The 20,874-nt window shown below is 39.5% G+C and overlaps 2 protein-coding genes across 8 annotated transcripts; one reads left to right on the top strand and one right to left on the bottom strand.

Annotated features, from left to right (window-relative positions):
- Positions 1-260: 260 nt before the first annotated feature.
- Positions 261-11,177, bottom strand: hemgn (hemogen). Of its 4 annotated transcripts, XM_047364209.1 has the most exons (7): positions 11,044-11,173; positions 5,086-5,152; positions 2,500-2,566; positions 2,303-2,380; positions 1,927-2,017; positions 852-1,549; positions 261-758 (listed from the first exon to the last, which is right to left on the bottom strand). In XM_047364209.1, exons 3-7 carry the CDS (start codon positions 2,534-2,536, stop codon positions 646-648), a joined length of 1,017 nt encoding a protein of 338 aa, XP_047220165.1. In that variant the 5' UTR covers positions 2,537-2,566; positions 5,086-5,152; positions 11,044-11,173; the 3' UTR covers positions 261-645. The 4 variants fall into 4 exon arrangements, with proteins under 4 accessions (XP_047220165.1, XP_047220164.1, XP_047220166.1 ...); XM_047364208.1 differs by lacking the exon at positions 5,086-5,152 and having other exon boundaries at positions 2,500-2,619; positions 11,044-11,177; XM_047364210.1 differs by lacking the exon at positions 5,086-5,152 and having other exon boundaries at positions 1,939-2,017; positions 2,500-2,619; positions 11,044-11,177.
- anp32b (acidic (leucine-rich) nuclear phosphoprotein 32 family, member B) lies at positions 8,072-20,253 on the top strand. Of its 4 annotated transcripts, none has more exons than XM_047364216.1 (7): positions 8,072-8,584; positions 14,318-14,467; positions 14,556-14,678; positions 14,890-15,082; positions 17,975-18,099; positions 18,180-18,246; positions 19,525-20,253. In XM_047364216.1, exons 1-7 carry the CDS (start codon positions 8,531-8,533, stop codon positions 19,602-19,604), a joined length of 792 nt encoding a protein of 263 aa, XP_047220172.1. In that variant the 5' UTR covers positions 8,072-8,530; the 3' UTR covers positions 19,605-20,253. The 4 variants fall into 4 exon arrangements, with proteins under 4 accessions (XP_047220172.1, XP_047220171.1, XP_047220169.1 ...); XM_047364215.1 differs by having other exon boundaries at positions 8,087-8,584; positions 19,522-20,253; XM_047364213.1 differs by lacking the exon at positions 8,072-8,584 and adding an exon at positions 11,148-11,284.
- The last annotated feature ends 621 nt before the right edge of the window (positions 20,254-20,874 follow it).

Genomic DNA, 20,874 nt, shown 5'->3' with positions numbered 1-20,874 from the left:
ATACAGACTTAGACTCATAATTAACAAACATGGATGTCTAAGAAAGTCCTTATTTACTAATGGAACTATTTTAAGATTTTGTTCTGGTCTAGGTTGAATTTGTAATTATTGTGTTTATATTCTTCTAAACTTGCTTTTTCAATCCTTCTTAAGGTCTTTCACTGGATTTTCACTCCATACACTTAAAAATAAACATCTAAATCAGCGTTTTTCACAATATTAACATGTTTTTCTGGCTCAGATGAAAATAATGACCAGCCTTTTATGATGTAAGCAGTGAATTTTATTTTATATTTTTTACAAAATCAAATTAAAGATAACCCACTATTACAAATACAATGTTGAGCTTTCAGTACAATTGTTAGATATTGCTGCTTAAATAAAGAAAGAAAATGTCATCTCTTTGCTTATTCCATGGTACAAAAAAAAGATAAATTTGTATTAAGCTTGCATTAAAGCACATTTCAGAATAAATAACCATGCAGGTTGGATTTGCATTCAAGCGTTTTTAAACAAGCAGTAAATGGCTCTCTTCAATAAGAAAATGCAAACTAACCAAAAGAAACTTTAGACACACAGTGTGACCTACAAAAAAAGATCTGGCTTTGCGTGATCTGGACTGCAGCAACATCCGAACGGGAATGTTTAGAACTGATTTCCTGGAAGATATTCCTGAGGCAGAGGAGGACTGGACAGCGTTGGAACTGAGTAAGTTTTGTTTTGTTCAGCTGTGTTCATCAGCTGTGTTTCATTTAAACCTGGAAAAAACACAGACAAATGGTTAATGAGAGTTCAGCTTAAAGAAGATCATCAGAAGCTCTAAAATTACCACCGCTCCATGGCGTTCCTACCTTTATCTGCTCTGTTGTTTTGCGAAGGAGAGATGTCATCTTCATCATCAGGGCCCAAGTCCTCTATCAAGACCTGGTCTAGGATCTCTCTGCCTCGTGACTCTGTGTAGAGGGTCTCTACCCGGGAAGGAGCTGAGGGAGGAGCAAGAACTGCAGCTGGGACAGAGTCTTGGGATGAAGCATGGACTAGAACTGTATCAGGAAATTGAACTGGGACAGGAACATCATCAGGAGCTTGAAGCTGGACTGGAACATCATCAGGAGCTTGAAGCTGGACTGGAACATCATCAGGAGCTGGGATTGGGACCACACAGGAAGCTTTTACTGGGACCAGGGGGGCATAGGAAGCTTGTACTGGACCTGGAACAGCTTGAGCTGAATCTTGGACAGGAACTGGAGCAGAATCTACATCTAACTTCCCAAAAACTGAGTTCCGGGCCAGTTCAAGAACTGGAACAGGAGGAGTTGCATCTAGATTTGGAACTTGTTGTGACTCCACACCCAGCATGGCATTCTGAGAGCTCAGTATCTGGTCCGAGATGACATCAGCAGGTGCAGGCACCACCACTACTGCAAGATCACCTGCCTCTTCCTGAATAACTGGAAACTGTAGGATGGGATCGGACTTCTGAGGCCTCCCTCTCCTCTTTGTGCCTCTGTTGTTCTCGGCCCTCGATCTTTTCCTTTGGCTCTCCACCCTGAAAGAGTTCAGCTAATTAAGCTTAGCCGCAGAGGACACTAACACAGGGCTGTGTGATACGTTTGCAAAGCTAATAGTACAAAGTCCTTGACTGTGATCTGGGGCATCGGTAGACCCACCGGAGCAACCTTTGGTTCCCTCTTGCTCCATACTCAGTATAAACGAGACGAGAGATAAGAAGCGAGGGAGCTGATAGTGTTATATACGTGCACTGTAAAGCACAGAAAGATTAGAGGTGAGGTCAAAACGTCTACTTTGACGCTCCTCTGTTTTGGCTTAAATAATTAGCACAAGTATTGAAATTTGAAGGAATTCCTCTAAGATGTGCTACAAGCTGCACAAACACTGACAGGGCTTTTCTTAAAATAAATTTACCCAAAAACCCACTGGTTAGTTTCCTTCTCTTGTGCTTCAGCTTTTCTCTTCCTGAGAAGCTCCCTGTCTCGCAGTCGCCGCCGGATCCCACCTGAAACAAATGTTGAAGAAAACATATTTATGTAGCGCACCATAGGCTCAATATGAACTGATCTGCAGTCGTGACACATGAAACAGAGTCTTGGGACATCAATAAAAGTAACAAAAAGTAAGAAAAATAATAGAAAGACCTGCTTTATTGTGATTTTTCCTTACTGGCTACACTCTTAGAAACATATATGAACGTCTAGCTTTAAAATAAATCTCCAGAGTAAGAAAATGTCTCTGCAGCTTGTTATGACTCCCTCAGAGTGCATAATCAACCAAAAGCAATTACCTTCCTCCTCATTCTGGCTTTTATTCTCCGGTTCTTGTATTTTCTCCTGTTGCAATGTCTCCTCCATTCTGTCTGCAGCTATGAATGAATTCAACTGTAAAGGCGTGCAAGCAAACAGTAGAGAGGACAGAGAAAAAAAAAACTTCTGTTGTCTATTCCCACCCCCTAGATGAATTATCTGGTTAAACATTACTCACAGAGCTGGGAGAGTTCTTGCTGCTTCGGCCTTATCATGTTTGTAAAGCTGGAGGAGTTGGCAAAGAGCTGTCAGAAAGTAAAGCAAGAGCATGTTGTGTTTTTGCAGGCGTATGGAGGCCCTGGGTGTAAACAGCAAAAACAATATATAAACCTGGAGAAAATGCATGCATGTAACCTGCTGAGTTATTTTTACTCCTGTCCAAAAGGTCAAGTTCTGTTCAGTTTTTTGCATAATATAAAAATAATTTCTCCAAAAGCTTTTTATTATTTCTATAATCATAATAGCTATCCATAAAATATCAAAGATTTGTTTCTATGATGAAGTAAGCTTTGCTGCAGGTGTTTAAAACAGCACAAAACAAAGTGAGGAATCCCGCCTTCATACTCCAGCAGGGTTTATCCCCTTCTTATCTGTCAGAAGGAGCGCGCTCAGTTGGGGAGTGTTCTCAATCTGCTCACAGCATATTGAGTCCTGATGTGTGTGTTTGAGCCACTCAGAGGAAAATAAAACCAGCCGAATAGATTAAATGACAACAAACGTCCAGCTGTTTAGGGAATGCTAGAGGGTTCCTTTAAATTCATATAAATGGAAATAGGAAACACTAAGTACACCCCATCATTCAACAGCTAGGGGTACAACCTCAAGCTGTTTTTCTTTCTGACATCATCAGTCTCACATCGTTGTGGAGGAACATTGAGCCACCTTTCTTTCCAGCGTTGCTTCAGTTCATTGAGGTTTGCAGAAATGTGTTTCTGCACAGCCCTCTTAAATTCCCACCACAGCATTTCAATCAGGTTGAGATCTGGACTTTGATTGGGCCATTGCAGCATTATTGTCCTTTTCAGCCATTATGTTGTAGGTTTGCTGTTTGGGACATCGTCCTGTTGATGACCCAATTTGGACCAATCTACAGCCGCTAGACAAATGGCCTCACATTTGGCTCTAGAATAGTTTGGTAAACAGAGGAGTTTATAATTAGCTGACTTACTGAAAGGTGTCCAAAAACAAGCCCAAATCACCAGCCCTCCACCACCGTGCTTGACCGTTGGAATGAGTTATTTAAGCTAATGTGTTGTCTTTGCTTTTCTGCAAACATTCTGCCGTGTATTATGACCAAACATCTCTACTTTGGTGTCATCTGTCTAATGGCAATGTTACACCGCCATGTTCTTTTTAGAGAAAAAGAACATACAGCTATACAGCTGCTAAAAATGGCCACCTTAGCAGAACTGAACTGAAATTCCTTGTTTGTGGGCAACTTGGTGAATAAAGCTGATCGGGATTCTTTTTAAACATACAATTATCTGCTATAATTTATCCATACATCTCACTCCTTCTGTCCCTTAAAGACTGAATTCTAATTTGAGATCGTTTGAATCAAAACTCCTCTGTGAAGTTGGTTTTTGGTATCTAGAGGTTCTTTTGTGACCTCCCAGAAGAGTTGTTGATGTGATCTTGGAGTAATTTTGGTAGGTCAGCCTCTGCTGGTTAGGTTCACCACGGTTCCAGGTTTTCTCCATTTTGTGGATAATGTCTCTCATTGTGTTTGCACAGAGTTACAACGCCTTAGTGATGGCTTTGTAGATAGATATCAGCTCGATATCAACAAGATATCAACGACTTTGTTTCCCAGTTGTTTTTGATTTTCTGCAGACCAGAGCATGACTTTCTGCTTTTTACGATCTTTAAACCTACTTCATGTCATCAGATTGTCAGGTTCTATAAAAGTAATTTCTGCTTTATCACAGTTAGTTCACCATTTAACATGGACAGTGGGGGTAGGTTAGTTTCATGTGTTTTTTTATGTTAATAAATGAAAGCCTCATCTGTATTTACTCAGGTTACATCTGTCTGATATTGAAATATTTGATGATGTGAAACATTTACAGTGTGAGAAAGAGGCAAAAACCAATGAAACCTGTAAGGGGACTAATACTTTTTTATTCCACTCATGACTTGCTGCTGGTAACACTGGAACATTTTTATGTCTGAATGATTCAAAGGTCAGAGTTACACTACATGTCTACAGACTTCTCTTTTATGGCTTTTCAGGTCAGCAGGTTATTGTCCTTATTTAACCCTAACCCTACCCTGCTGAGCTAAAAAGAAGAGAAGACAGAAGATAGGAAATACTTTAACATACTTTCAGAAAGACTAAAGAATTGTTTATTAAGACCCTTTAAAAGACAAGAGTCTGGCTGCTTGGAAGCAAAACAAATCAGAGGAGAATATTTGTTTTGTGTTGTGACTTAAATACCTGCAGCCTCATGAAGTCTGGATAAAATTAGAAAGTGACATATAACAGTTAAAAGACTGAATTCTGAAATAAATTGTTGCAATTCCCTACAGATCTCCAAAAAAATAAAGTGTGGAGGTCTGTTAATCAATCAACATTTCTTTAAATATAAAATGTAAAAACATGGAAGACACATTAACAGCACACAAAAAGTGTGTCCATTCTCAGTGCTACTATTAAAAGCCAATTTGATAAATAACTTTAAAAGCACCAGATGTACAATAGAGCAGAAGTTGCAGGGAAGCTTATTCTATATCCTGGGGCAGCATCAGCAAAAAAAACAATTACCTCGCTGCTTGTACTTCAACTTTGGTACTTCAAAGGTGCATCGATCTGAAGACCTCTGTGCCTTCTTCTATTTACAAAGAGGGAGAATTTCTGAGGCATAATATGGGGCAAGGCCCTTCATGGCATTAAAAACAAACATTAAAATGTTAAACTGAATTCAGAAATTAACTGGAAGCCAATGGGGAGATGCAGTTGCGTCTGGATGTGTTGGTTAAAAGATGGACTGCAGTGTTTTGGAATACTACTATTACCCAAGACCACTTTGAAGATGAATAGAAGGTCTGGCTGATCAAAAGGAAAATATAAATACATACAGGTCCTTCTCAAAATATTAGCATATTGTGATAAAGTTCATTATTTTCCATAATGTCATGATGAAAATTTAACATTCATATATTTTAGATTCATTGCACACTAACTGAAATATTTCATGTCTTTTATTGTCTTAATACGGATGATTTTAGCATACAGCTCATGAAAACCCAAAATTCCTATCTCACAAAATTAGCATATCATTAAAAGGGTCTCTAAACGAGCTATGAACCTAATCATCTGAATCAATGAGTTAACTCTAAACACCTGCAAAAGATTCCTGAGGCCTTTAAAACTCCCAGCCTGGTTCATCACTCAAAACCCCAATCATGGGTAAGACTGCCGACCTGACTGCTGTCCAGAAGGCCACTATTGACACCCTCAAGCAAGAGGGTAAGACACAGAAAGAAATTTCTGAACAAATAGGCTGTTCCCAGAGTGCTGTATCAAGGCACCTCAGTGGGAAGTCTGTGGGAAGGAAAAAGTGTGGCAGAAAACGCTGCACAACGAGAAGAGGTGACCGGACCTTGAGGAAGATTGTGGAGAAGGGCCGATTCCAGACCTTGGGGGACCTGCGGAAGCAGTGGACTGAGTCTGGAGTAGAAACATCCAGAGCCACCGTGCACAGGCGTGTGCAGGAAATGGGCTACAGGTGCCGCATTCCCCAGGTCAAGCCACTTTTGAACCAGAAACAGCAGCAGAAGCGCCTGACCTGGGCTACAGAGAAGCAGCACTGGACTGTTGCTCAGTGGTCCAAAGTACTTTTTTCGGATGAAAGCAAATTCTGCATGTCATTCGGAAATCAAGGTGCCAGAGTCTGGAGGAAGACTGGGGAGAAGGAAATGCCAAAATGCCAGAAGTCCAGTGTCAAGTACCTACAGTCAGTGATGGTCTGGGGTGCCGTGTCAGCTGCTGGTGTTGGTCCACTGTGTTTTATCAAGGGCAGGGTCAATGCAGCTAGCTATCAGGAGATTTTGGAGCACTTCATGCTTTCATCTGCTGAAAAGCTTTATGGAGATGAAGATTTCGTTTTTCAGCACGACCTGGCACCTGCTCACAGTGCCAAAACCACTGGTAAATGGTTTACTGACCATGGTATCACTGTGCTCAATTGGCCTGCCAACTCTCCTGACCTGAACCCCATAGAGAATCTGTGGGATATTGTGAAGAGAACGTTGAGAGACTCAAGACCCAACACTCTGGATGAGCTAAAGGCCGCTATCGAAGCATCCTGGGCCTCCATAAGACCTCAGCAGTGCCACAGGCTGATTGCCTCCATGCCACGCCGCATTGAAGCAGTCATTTCTGCCAAAGGATTCCCGACCAAGTATTGAGTGCATAACTGTACATGATTATTTGAAGGTTGACGTTTTTTGTATTAAAAACACTTTTATTTTATTGGTTGGATGAAATATGCTAATTTTGTGAGATAGGAATTTTGGGTTTTCATGAGCTGTATGCCAAAACCATCCGTATTAAGACAATAAAAGACCTGAAATATTTCAGTTAGTGTGCAATGAATCTAAAATATATGAATGTTAAATTTTCATCATTACATTATGGAAAATAATGAACTTTATCACAATATGCTAATATTTTGAGAAGGACCTGTACGTTTCCTGTATTTTCATGTTTAAACATCTTCAGATAAAATCCAACAAAATTTTTTAAACCGATATGGACTCCTTCCAGGTATGCATGGGCCTCCAAATTACCGAGGCTGTCAGCCACATTCAGCTCCTAGAACTGAGGAATGTTTGTGTGGATTTGATCAAACTTAAACCAGTCAGTGATGCTACAGCGCCATCTGCAGGCTACAGTTGTAGCAACTAGAAAAGGTTTCCCTTAACAGCTTTGAAAACAGCTAATAACATGGTTTAAGCTCTAGAATATTATAAAACATTTTGTCTTCATTAAAAAAAAAAGAACTCAGGAACCACATTTAGAAATATTCTGCAGTCCTTTGTGTCTTCAGGACTTCAGGGTCTCAGGAAGTAAAGGGTTTGGGTTGAGTGGGGGAGGCCCTGCCTGCCTGATGCATGCACAATGCTCTCTTTACTCCAAACCAAATGCACACCTCCTTCCAAGCCATGAGTCCCAGCTGAGAAGAAAGAGGAAAAAAGGCAAGCATTTTTCAGCCTAGTGAGTTTATTGGAGACACTGTGGACGTTTTTTGTTTTTTTTTTTCAGACAAAATATAATTTTACAACAGTTCTTCAGTTAGACTATGTTACATACTGAGCTGTTAATGAAGCTGAACATAGAGTTCAATGCATGGCCTGTTCCACCCATGCATCGTTGCACATGTATTTTGAATACTTCCCTAGTAGACATGAGTAGAAAGTGTTACATCTTGTCAATAAGGATACGATGCAAGGAATTATTGGAAGTAAAAATTTTAAGGTAAATTAAATGTAATTTGAGTCGAATTTTGAAAGCTCTAGATACAGTTAAGACTTTTAGTCGTAAAGTTAGATTTTTAAATGTAGGACTTTTTATGACTTGTTTAGACCCTGCAAACCCTGGTACAAGATGGAAGCAGAAATTAGCAGAGGTACATTAACCAGAACCCGTTGGATTACCCCTTTAGTGACGTCACTATAAACCTGTGCAAGTGGAAGCTTGTTTCTGGAGTAGATTTGATTTTGGATAAATTACGTTTAATAATAAAAACACTAGGGGGGAACGGACTGTGGCATGCTCTACATGTAACAAACTACATCCGAAGCGCCTTGATTTATTTGACAAAAAGATCTGGATGGTAGCGTCAAAATAGTTCTTTATTATCGACGTTTTTCGATTCTTATTGTGACGTTGAAACTTTTTTTCCCTCGCAGAAACCAGCTGCACCACAGCTCCGTTTCGTGGGGGCCGCGTCATGTTTTCTGACTGCAATGCCCCTTCCAGGGGCGATGGGCGGTTCAGGGCGTAGGGGGGCGCTGTTGAGCATATATTTTGTTTCAGTCCCGTTTCCCTCCATGGTTTCCCCTTCTCCTCCGACTAACTTAGCGTACGGCTCACTTCATTACACAGCCCTATATTCTCCCTCCATAAGGGGCATCTCTGCCGTTTTGGACTGAAGATCCCATCAGAACCCGAGAGAGAGGAAAAGTTTTACTTCCATAGGGGGAAGATGGACATGAAAAAGAGGATCCACTTGGAGCTAAGAAACAGGACACCGTCTGATGTGAGTCGTGCTTTTTTTAAAACCAACCCTTTAGTTTTCTGGCTAGCCCTCGCTAATGGTGACCACATGGGTTTTCAGGCTGTGTTTCTCCTTTGTAGCAGAGAGTAAAAACAGTCGCATAACAAGCTTAATCCCTCGATACTGTTGTGGATTGGGCGTATTATACAGGGGGGGAAACGAGACGAGAAAAGCTGTACTCAATGGTTACTTTCAAACGGCGGTTCCCCCAGTTTGCTGACATTATTATTGCAGTGCTTTAACCGTTTCGCAGCCTCTTTAGCCGCCGCTGCACACACACGGTTCAGTTCGTCTGTATCACAATCTGTAAACTTCTTTCTGCTGCTTCCTCCGCCGCCGTTTAACATGCACACGGCGCTATATTATATACACTCCTCGGAAGCCATGTTTGCTGCTAGCTCAACTGCTAAAATAAATTAAAAAAAATCGGCGCTTTTTAAGCACACGCTAATGCAGATTTCAGAAGCCTGAATGTTTAACTCCAGTTTAATAATGGGTGAAATCAAGAGTCGTGGTACTAATGTGTCTACTGAGTGCATTAATGTTACAATTAAACAGCGAAACAACAAAAAACCCCACATATACCTCGACTATTGAGTCGATATTCTTCATGTAGATGGTAAATACAGTTTATACGAAACACATAACCACTATTTCTGATTTTATTGCGTTAAAAAGCTGACGCCGTTCCTGTGTTTTAACCTAAATCTACAAAATCCAGTTATATTAAACGCTTTCATAATTACACAAGCTATATTGCGCCGCAAGACTCTGAAAATTGCCTATTTTTTAAATGGAATCAGGCGCTGCCATTATTCGCGACCCAGTCAGCTAACTTAGGAATTTGTTCCCGCCATATTACCACGACGCCGAAGTTCGCTCGTGATTCGAAGCTTCCTCGAGTAAAGGGCCATTTCAAGTCTTTTAAGGCATGTGGACCACATTGGACAAGCTCTGGTTCTGATTCTGAAATACGTACACTGGTCAAACCTGGACTGAATGACTCCACACTAAACAATGATTTGAAACGGAATTAGTGACCTGAAATCTATTAAAATACTTTGGAAAAACCAAAAGGGTCGATTTCAGTGTTGTTGTTTTTTTATGCAGTTACAGTTGGGATGGGAACCATTTTGCAAACTGCACGAGTTATTTTTCACTTAAAGCTAGATTAGGACATTAGAATATACTTGTTAATTTTCTATTTGTGAAAACACAAACGAGGGCAGTTTAAGTGATTATTTTTAGCACAGGGACCAACTTAGTTTTGGCTTAGTTTGTTCTACATTGGCTACAGAATCTTTAACACTAGTTTGTGAAACACTGAAACTGCTCCGCAAAGAAAGACAGTTTGTTTCCTATTTTAAACATGGATTGGATTATTCTACACAAGTTAGATTCCATAAAACTGAAAACACATAAAGGGAGCTTTTTATTTGAAGGCTACATTACACAAGGTTAATCTAACAAAACCAACCGTAATGATCTAACCTAAATTGCCTTACACTTGATTGGGAAAATTTTAAACAGTTTCAGAGTTTTTCCTGAGTTGAGTAAATTACAGTTGGTGTGTTTTTTATTTTTAAATCCGAATTAAATCGAAATGTTTTAATATGCCTTTTCTAACTCAGGCTTTACATATACAGAACAAAGCTGTCATATCTTGCATATAGATTATGAAAAGACAATGCAGATGGCTTTTTTCTGTGGTGTAGTCCATACCATGTCAGTCTCCAAAAATGGTAATCTACACAAAGCTTGATTATCTAAATATGGATTCCTAACAACAAATATGTGAAACCTGTATTCCATTTGTGAAACTTAAATTGTTTCATTCTTAAATTGATAATAGTTTGATTTAGCTGTAGATCAAAAAAATACAATCCTTAAAAAGGGTTGACGTTTTATGTCTTATCAAGATTGCAAGAAAATATTGATCTTTCACAGATGGAATAAAAGTTTCAAAGATTGCCAATGATATTTGGCCATCAAATATAGTTAAAGTTCAGTGAAAGCAGTGAAACAGCCCTTTTCTCAACGAAGCTACAATTCGGAGGCCAACTTCGTTGTCGCCATATTGCCCCTTCTCTACAACAATCAAAGACAATTTAATTTATGCAATCATACACTTAAAATTAAACGACTATATGTTTCAGTACTAATAATTAGCCTAAACTTCGAGTTCGCATCCAAACAAATTGTGATGGCTGGGTGGCGGCCTCATTGACCGAGTCAGCCTGCCTGCGTGACACTGAGATCCGGTGCGCCGCGCTTCATGCGTGGGCAACCGAAAAACTCGGGGGTCGGCGTTTCCGCTCAAGCCGCACTTGCACGAAAAACATTTTTCAGATATTAAAAATGATTTGTGGAGGTCTAAATATCTGTAATGAGCCATTCTGAACATCCCTTTCCGCCATTAGAGTGTCTGTAGAGCTGCATACTGTAGCTGTGGAGTCGCCATGTTGTCGCTCTGTCGTCTTTGAAGCCCTGGCAGAAAGGAACCGTCTCCATCTTTGTTTTTTTGTTTTTTTCCTCACTAAATTTCCGTTCTCTCTCCTTCGCAACTTCGACCTCAAAGCGAGTCGTTAAACAACCTGGGTCGTTCACTCGACAACGATGAATATTCCACTTTACCCTCTTAATGAAAGCGGGTTTTATCGAAAAAGGACGAATCTTTTCGGGGTGTGTGTTGGCGGTCCTTTTCCGTTCCTGTGGTGCTGTCTAATGGCGGGCGGACTGTAGCAGCTGCTCTGCCGCTCCGCAGCGTTTATAAAAGGGCAACGGCTAGCCTGTAGCCAGCTAGCTTCCAAAAATCATTGCATTTGTCATTAGTGACTGCATTAGCGAAGCCATGGGAAGTTGCTGCTGTTCTCTGCTTCGGTTTTAAAAAGCAGGTGTTGGCTGTGTCTGCTGGGTGAAGGACACAGACAGAAAGTCCATTTAGAACCAGAAACGCCATTCATTTGAACGTTTTTCCTCTGCTACTCGTGGTATTCATTGTTTTTGTCCAACATTTAATTGCGCAACCAGTGTGCGTTCAGGCTAACTCAAACAAACTCCGCCTTTTGGGGTTGTTTTTCTGATCTTTAACGTTACAAAATGTCACTGAAAGAATGATTAACTACATATGAATACATTGGTTTTTATTCCCAGCGACATGATTTATACACTGTATGAAAGCCGGGTATGAATAACTATGGGGAGGGGGATAGTATTTAATGTAAAAACGTGTTTCCGGGCTTCCTCCATATCATATTTTGGAAGTAAAATTAAAAAAAATAAATTCCTCAAGTATTAAAAGTCACCGCGAAAAGAATTTATACACTGCTTCAGCATGATAATAAAACTGGTCTTCACTAAGCTAAAAAACTATTTGAATCTCGGATGTTTAAAAATATATAACAGATTCCACATTATCATTATTTAATCAACAAAAATGAAGCCAACATTTTGTTTTTTATATAAGAAATACCTAAAAGTGAATAACTAAAACAAAATTAATTAAATAACTTAAATAAAAAATGTATACATTTAATTTACTTATTTAGTGGCAATTCACAAGCATCTTAAGGCGCTTTACGAGTGGGGTTAATTTTGTTGACAAAAAAATGTTTGCTATAGTTTTTGTCAATGACCTTTTTTCCTGGATAAAAACCAAGCTTAGAACTATGACTGTCTTTCTGGTCGAGGAATAAAAACAGGAGAATGCTAGAGGGAATAAAAAAGTCAATCATATTTAATTCAGTTGTTTTGAAAGAGATGGAAAAAATAGCCAATGACAAAGTTATTTTAAAGCTAAGTCAAAGTATTGAAAGTATTTTAATGCTATTCAATCTTAGAAACTGTTTCACATAGGTGTAAATAGTATTTTCATAAACAAGAAGTCCTGAAAATGTCTTCCGCTGGCTTCATAGTCTTGTTCATCCAAAATTTGGTAAATGTTTTAAGTGTAAAAAGAGTTAGTTAACTGAAATGACTACATATGGCTAAATTATGACTACATTTGAATCGCATCCTGTCAAGGCTCTGACTAAAACTATAAAATTAGCAGCCAATTTCTGATGAACAAATGGATTTGACCAACCAGCCATCACCTCTACATAAGCAGCCATTTTGTTAGTTTGCCGGTCTGGAGCGTACAGGTGTGTATTGGCACAGTGCTGAAGCAGAAAGACGTCGGCAGCGAACACAGAAGAGCAACTGTTGCTGACCATCAATCTGGCACGGGTTATAAAGCCATTACAGCCCACTCTACAGGAGATTCTTCTCGGGGGAAACGTTTAAATCCGCAAGGCTGCAAAGAAAGGCTTAGAGAAACTGCAAAAAACCCAAGAGCTCCATCTCAGAGTCTACAATCCCCTGTTACCTTGTTGAATATTAAAACGTCATGGCGGGGCATTTAGAGAAAACTGAACAAGTATGGCTTGTTTGGAAGGATCTCTCTAAAACTGTGGCACCACAACCTAGATTCACAAAGTTGCATTCGAATGCATCACAAGATATCTTGAACATCATCTTTGGACAGTTGAGACCAACGTAGAGATGTTTGGCTGTAATGCACAGCACCATGTTTGGAGAAAACCAAACACAGCCACACAAAGATGCCATATACCAACTGTCAACCACAGTGGTGGAGGTGTGATGATGTGGGCTGGTTGTGTAACCACCTACATTTAACTTGTTTGTTGACCAAAGTATTGTGAAGTCAAATGTGAGGCCGTCCATCTGAAGTTTGGCCCAAACTGGGTCTCTGCCAGTGCAAGTTTTCAAACACAGCAGCAGATCTGCGACAGATCATAAAAAAAGATTAATTTGCACATCTTTTGTTGACCTAAATAAGTTGTAATTATTATTACTATTATTAAGCACTTTTTAAGAGCCCTTCAAGACACTCAGGGTCACTGTACTGATCAAGACAATCAAATTTAAAATCAGTCTAAAATATTTTTCTTTCAGCTTTTCTGTTTCCCTCTGTCTCCATCATCTTCTGCATGTTCTTCTGTTACACTCAGTGCTTTCATGTCCAAGCCATCTCAGTCTGGCCTCTCTGGACGTATCTCCAACACATCTTCCATGAGCTTTCCCTCTGATGTTCTCATTCCTGATCCTATCCATCCTCTCAAAGAAAACCTCATCTTCATCTCTGCTACCTACAGCTCTGCCCTGTCTCATCCTCAGTGTCACTTTCTCTAAACCATACAGCATGGCTGGTCTCACCACCGTCTTTTACAAATTTCCTTTCATTCCGACTGAGATGCTTTCATCACACAACACACCTGACACTTGACTCCACCTGTTTCAATCTGCCCGGACACGTTTCTTCACGTCTTTTCCAAAAATCAATCTAAAACACAAAGGATTATAATAAAGGATTTAAAATTAAACATTTATAATCTAAAAACATAGCTTGATCATCCTCAGGTTATCCACGATTTTCAAAAAGTTTTTAAAAATTTTCAAAGATAAATTAAAGATGGTGCCTCCTGTTAAAAGACAGTCGCCCTGATGAATTATGTTGCAGTTTGCATCATGTTAGATGTTTTCACCTGTATCGCTTCACCATGTAATCACCATGCAATATAAAAGGATGTTTTACTGTCACCAACTCCTGTTTTTTTCTTCCGAAAGGTAGACTTTTGTACATTTCTATGATAATGTTGAATGTTTTGGTACTGATTAATGCATTAACTTGACTGAAAAAAAATCTCATTTCAGGTACGAGAACTTGTCCTCGATAATTGTCGATCGCTTGAAGGGAAAATCGAAGGCCTCACAGCTGAGTTCGTCAACCTCGAGTTCCTCAGTTTGATAAATGTCGGCCTAATCTCGGTGTCCAACCTGCCTAAACTAGCAAAACTGAAAAAGGTAAGTCCGGCTGTTTCCCCCCTCATACCACCTTAAAATGAGATTGAGCGCCGGCTGCAGTTGACCTCTCTGTCTACTTACCTTCCAGCTGGAGTTCAGTGACAACAGAATCAGTGGCGGCCTCGACGTTTTAGCAGAGAAACTCCCCAACCTCACACATCTAAACCTGAGCGGAAACAAATTGAAAGACATCGGCACGTTGGAACCGTTGGTATGTTTCTGTCTGCAGTGAAGGAAGCTTTATTCCAGTCTATGCCGATCAGTTAACATTTGCATCCTGATACACAGTTTACACCAGACACCATAAACAAGACACGCAGCCATGTTATTTCCTCCCAACTGGCCTAAAACAGAAAGGTCCAGTTTTATTTAGATTGCTTTATGTAAACTTCAGATTTTTTATTTACATGTTGCCTCTGCAGAAAAAGCTGGAAAACCTGAAGAGTTTGGACCTGTTCAACTGTGAAGTAACGAACCTGAACGACTACAGAGAGAGCGTGTTCAAGCTGCTGCCTCAGCTCACCTACCTGGACGGCTACGACATGGAGGACAGGGAAGCCTCCGACTCTGACGGAGAGGTGGACGGAGACGGCGTAGATGATGACGAGGATGAAGGTATAACCCCAGGCCTTCTGACAGTTGAGTTTTACTTCACAGGTGAAATCTGACCGGAATGCTAGATTAATGTTTTCTCCTACTTTTAAATGTATTTTTAGAAAAGTTCCTTTTGTTGCACAGTTATAAAAATCATATTAATGGCTTTTATGGGGCAAAGCTGTTGTTAGTTGAATAACTGGATCATCCTGATGATCATTGATGAGTCAAATAGGGCACAATTAAATAAAATAGTATTGCATAGGGATGCGCTGATTTAATATCAGTGTTATGGCTGAAAACCAATACTTTATTATATATATATATATATATATTAATTTCCCGACCCTTCCGACATAGTTAAAAAATAACCTTGCTGCCAACATTACTTCCCTGCTTCAGTAAAACACCCACAATTCCTCGCTGCGTAACTGTCACATGACCAAACAAATACCACATGGCCGACCCCCCCCCTTCTCTTCCTCCACAAGCAATAATGGCAACAAGATGTAAGTAAACATCTGTTATTAATATCGGCCCAGTTTTCTCTATCGGAACGATAAGTGAAAAATTCACTAACATCGATGCCCCTGTTAATGCATCTATGGTCAAATCGTTTGGCCATCCGTTCGTCCAGACAAGTCGCTTCTCTGTCCGGCCTCCACCCTTCCCTTTTTTTTTCTGCAGGTTCCATATTTAAAGCGGGTCCTCTATAGAAATTTCTGCCATGCACCCAAAGTGACTTTTTGTTTTTATACTTTGAAATTTGATTTAAAAAAGACTGAGGACTGGAAATTCAAGTCTGATAAAGTATTGAATTTTGAGCTGAAAAATGCATAGAAACCCTTGTTAATTTACTTGTTTGTTTTCTGCTCCTGAAAGTATATTTTATGTGTATCAGCTTCAGTTAACACAGTTATATTCATCCTGCTTAAATTAAGTAAAAATTATTTAAGGTAACTTGCCTAAATGTTTTTGTAATCTACGAAGGTGTAAAACTTAACTAACTGAAACCTGCACAAACCTTTTGAATTACGGACTTTTTGTTTGCAAAGGTGAGTTTTTCGCTCAGATCAAAATGTTTACTGTTTTAAAAAAAAACGGAATATTAACATTGGTGTAGAAATGAAGTCAGAGTTAGCAGTTTGGTCTGCTCACTTAAAAAGTTTCAAGAAAAAATGTGTATAAAGTATTTGAGTTTGAAAGAGTTGCATTTAATGAACAGTGGAGAGGAAAACATTCAGTCCAGACGTCCCAGAAAGTCCAAAGATTGTCTCGAATTTACTGAAAATCTTATTTCTGCGGGCATTTCCCCAGGACTCCACTGGGGGGCCTCAAGGTGCCTCCACACCCCCGAATATTTCAGGTTTTATCCTCGTTTTGCAGCCCTGGGTGGTGTTCTGTTCTCCCTCCGCTGTGCATTTTCCCCTTTTTTCTTTTAGAACAACTGACACGACGCCTCCTATCTGCTGCCTTGCCAGCCACGGTTGAAATGCAGCTCTTAGAGTATTTATACTGTAATACAGTATTACTGCATGCAGAATGCTGTATGGAGGCTGCTGAAGGTGAATGAGTTTGAGACGAGCTTTTACAAGCTTTCACAAACACATCTGATCAAAAGGCGACGCAAGTCTTCGGATTGTTGTTTAGGCTCCGTATAACTAGATGAAATATTACAGTCAACATCTCTCTTATCACCGTTCTAACCTTTCAGTTGACATTATTTGTTTTGTTCTGGAAAAATTAGGAACATGCACCTTTCTCCTATGGGAAATTAAATGAAAAGGGACATTTAAAATGAAGGAGCAGTAAAGTAATTGCTTTCCCCCCCATTTATTTTTTAGTGCACCCAGAGAAAAAGGTTGTGGCTGTTATGCCTGATTTAACACATTGTAGAAATAACTAATGGGTTACTTATGGGGTAAGAACACTGTCAAAAACAATGTATGTAAAGATGGAAATGTGTGCATATTAGTCAATAGTTGTGCATAAGTAAAATCCTAAAGAGGTATTGTATATTTTCTCTGTAAGAATACAAAATAAAATGTTACAGCTTCAAGAAATTACAAACATAAAGTTCAAGTTTACAGTTGTGGTTTATTCTTTATGAATACAATATGCTGTAACAGTTTGTGAATACGATTTATTTTCTATGAGAATACGAATTTACATCAGCGACTTGGTGTCACATGATCTCAGGCTCAGAATATAGTGGGTGGAGTTATACAATGATGTACAGTAGGTGGCGCTATGCACCTCTGAATTTGTTGCGAACCGCGAAGAGAAGAAGAAGCAGCACTAGCGCCAAATAAACGGACCAAGAAACTACGGTACAAAGCCAGATAATGTTAAAAAGTTTATATATGTCTTAATGTTGTTAATATATGCTCTTGGTCCGTTTATTTGGCGCTAGTGCTGCTTCTTCTCTTCTTCTGTTGGCGGTTTGCAACAAATTCAGAGGTGCATAGCGCCACCTACTGTACATCATTGTATAACTCCACCCACTATATTCTGAGCCTGAGATCATGTGACACTAAGTCGCTGATGTAAATTCGTATTCTCATAGAAAATAAATCGTATTCACAAACTGTTACAGCATATTGTATTCATAAAGAATAAACCACAACTGTAAACTTGAACTTTATGTTTGTAATTTCTTGAAGCTGTAACATTTTATTTTGTATTCTTACAGAGAAAATATACAATACCTCTTTTGGATTTTACTTATGCACAACTATTGACTAATATGCACACATTTCCGTCTTTACATACATTGTTTTTGACAGCGTTCTTACCCCATAGTTACTCAGTAAAAACTTCCACACCAGATGAGATGTGCTGCAATATGGTGCATTCACTGACAGGGGAAGAAATCTGATTATGGAGCTTCTCTGCTTCACTTTTATACGACAGAGGGAGAGGAGGAGGAAGATGAAGATGGGGAGGAGGAAGACTTTGATGAGGAGGATGATGAAGACGAAGATGAAGAGGAGGTAGAAGGAGAGGAGGATGACGAGGAAGTCAGTGGTGAAGAAGAGGTAAAAAAAAAAAAAAAAGTAATGGATTGTTTAAGTTGTTGAAGTGTTTTGTCCTTAACTTGTAAATGTTGTTTATGAAGGATGAAGAATTTGGTCAAGATGGGGAGGTGGAGGATGAGGATGAAGATGAGGATGAAGACGACGAGGGTGAGTAGCTATTTATAATGTTCCTACTCGTTTCTCCAGCTTTTTGACAACAAAGAAGCACAAAAATAAGTGACTGAAATTTCATGATGAAAAATGGGTCAGAACCCCAAGATTTATAAAGCAAAGCTTTGATTTATTTGTCAGCTGTACAAATAACTAATCGCTGTGAGGACTTTGGGACTGGCATCTAGTTTGGGTGTTTTTAATATTGTGTTGGATTCATTTTTTTCCGTTGTTGGATTTATTAGTTCCCTGTTTTTTCTGTTTTATTTTTTCCCCAATAAAATTATTGTAGTAATTAAACCATCAAAAGTTGCTGTAATTTTCAGTTTTATGCGTGATACATTTAACACAACTGCAAAAATAAGGTCATAACCCATTTCTTTAAAGAAGAGGAAAATCAAGACAGTTCCTTATTTGATCATTTTAATCCTCTGTTTCAACTCCTGATCTCTGGAAGGCACTACAGGATGTGTTAATGTTTTAAAACCTGGAGCATTCAATCTACTTGGGTTAAATCAGTAACTTGGGTGATTAACAGCCTGTATTTTAGACTATCTTTGAGTTAGTACTGTGAGCTAATCAAACCTACGTCACAAAACCTCAGTTTTTATTCGTGGCTCAGCAAAAAGACACAAACGGATAGTGCTGTGATTTTTCTTAACACGGTAAACGAAAATTGTGAGTGGTTGTAGGTAGCAGGATGGGATTTGTGTAGTGGGCAGATGACCTTTTGAAAATCCAAATCAAGTCCAGATTTGACCTTTTTGTGCTCTAGAGGCCATTTGTGTAACGAATGTTTCAAATACAATTTAATGTTTATGTTAAATAACAGAACAAAATGTTTTGGGTTTTTTATACAGTTTGCCTTAACTTCATGCAGATGTTTTTCCAAAACATGGTACCTTTTATAAAGTTTTAAAACTTTACTTCCCTCGTGTGACGCTGTCTGAACACTAGGTGGCGCTTGTTAAGAACAGAGTGCTGCTTACTAGATGCCTGAATATGGAATAAATACACAAATATCTTGTTATAAGCATTGTATTGTTTGACCATAGGGCTTACCATATTTCACCAGACGGCAAATATTCCCCCTGCTGATTTAAAAACAAGCAGGCAGGTGTTTCATGCATTAGTTTGGTGTAGAGTGCTTCAGCTAAATCTGAGGGCTGGGTCATTTTTTTAATTTATGTTTTATAATTGTGTGTCTTTGCTTGTAGATGAAATATTATTCTGCTGAGACCAGTTTTCTGACTGGCTGTGATTTGTTTCCAGAAGCAGAAACCGGGAAAGGCGAGAAGAGAAAGCGAGATCCAGAGGATGAAGATGAGGATGACGACGACGATGATGACGATTAGACGCAAAACTGAAAATGAGAGCCTACCGAGTTTCCCCTCTTCCCTTCTTGATTCCTCACAAACTCGAACGTCCGCCCTCCAACAACTCGCACCACCTTTTTAATCCGCATCAACCTGTCCCCCCTCCCCCCAGCACTGCGCTCTTTTTACGAGCAAGACTGTACAGAGTGGGTTGGCCGAGTGGACCTGCCCCTCCCACATGCCCAGTTATCTTTTTTCTTCTTCTTCCTCCTCCCACACCATGGAACCGAGAGCCACCCAACACCCCCACTTCGCTCCCACCCGTAACCCCAGAGGTTCTCAGGCAGCCTACCACTCAGCATTCCACAATTCCACTGTCCATCCCTCTTTATGTATTTCCGTGTGAGGACTTTGGGACTGGTATCTAGGTTTGGGTCTGTGTTTTTAATATTTTGTTGGATTAAAGTTTTGTTTTTGTTTTTTTCGTTGTTGGGTTTATAATTTCACTATTTTTTTTTTTTTTTTTTCGGTTTTATTTGTTTCCCAATAAAATTATTGCTATAGCAGCTGTGCAACCAGCAGGCCATGGTTTTTAGTGTGGCAGCCTGTTGCACAAATCAAGGTTGTAGCTACATTTTTACTTTCTGTATGACAAAAAAACAACTTTGTAAATAAAATGTTAACATTTTCTGCTTTGTTTTCTGCTGTCCTAAAACAAATGAGATTACAGGGATGATCAGTTTTGATTCAGTTATACTGGGTGAAGAGATTTTTAAATTTAGCTTTTAGCAGGGGTTAGAAGAGTCAGAACTGAGTTGAGGTCTGTGTACCTCAGACTTCCCAAAAATCTGAAATGTTTGATATGCATCAGTGCCTTTTTAATCTGATACCCCTAAATAAAATCCAGCCTAGACAGCTGTCTTCTGAGGCTGCCTGAATGTAAATTAATTTCCTTATAAGTCCAGCTATACTGTGAAGGCCTTAGAGGTTTGTTGGGGAACATCACTGACAAAACAGAATCATGAAGGGAGACAAGGAGACAGGTCAGGGAGAACATTGTGGAGATGTTTACAGCAAGGTTAGGTTCTAAAACGATTTTTTTTAAACATCTCACAAGCTCTGCTCAATCATCTGAACATGGAAACAGGATGGACCAACTGCAGACCTAACAAGACTTGGATGTCCACCTAAACTGACGGAGCAAGGAGTGTATTAATCAGAGAAGTAGCCAAGAGGCCCATGTTAACTCTGGAGGAGCTGCAGAAATCCACAGCTCAGGTGGGAGAATTGATTGACCGGATAACAGTTT

The sequence above is a fragment of the Girardinichthys multiradiatus genome, chromosome 5 (assembly GCF_021462225.1).
Source record: "Girardinichthys multiradiatus isolate DD_20200921_A chromosome 5, DD_fGirMul_XY1, whole genome shotgun sequence".
Classification (NCBI taxonomy): domain Eukaryota; kingdom Metazoa; phylum Chordata; class Actinopteri; order Cyprinodontiformes; family Goodeidae; genus Girardinichthys; species Girardinichthys multiradiatus.
Note: the sequence above shows the minus strand (reverse complement) of the source record. Positions and strands in the feature narration are given on the sequence as shown.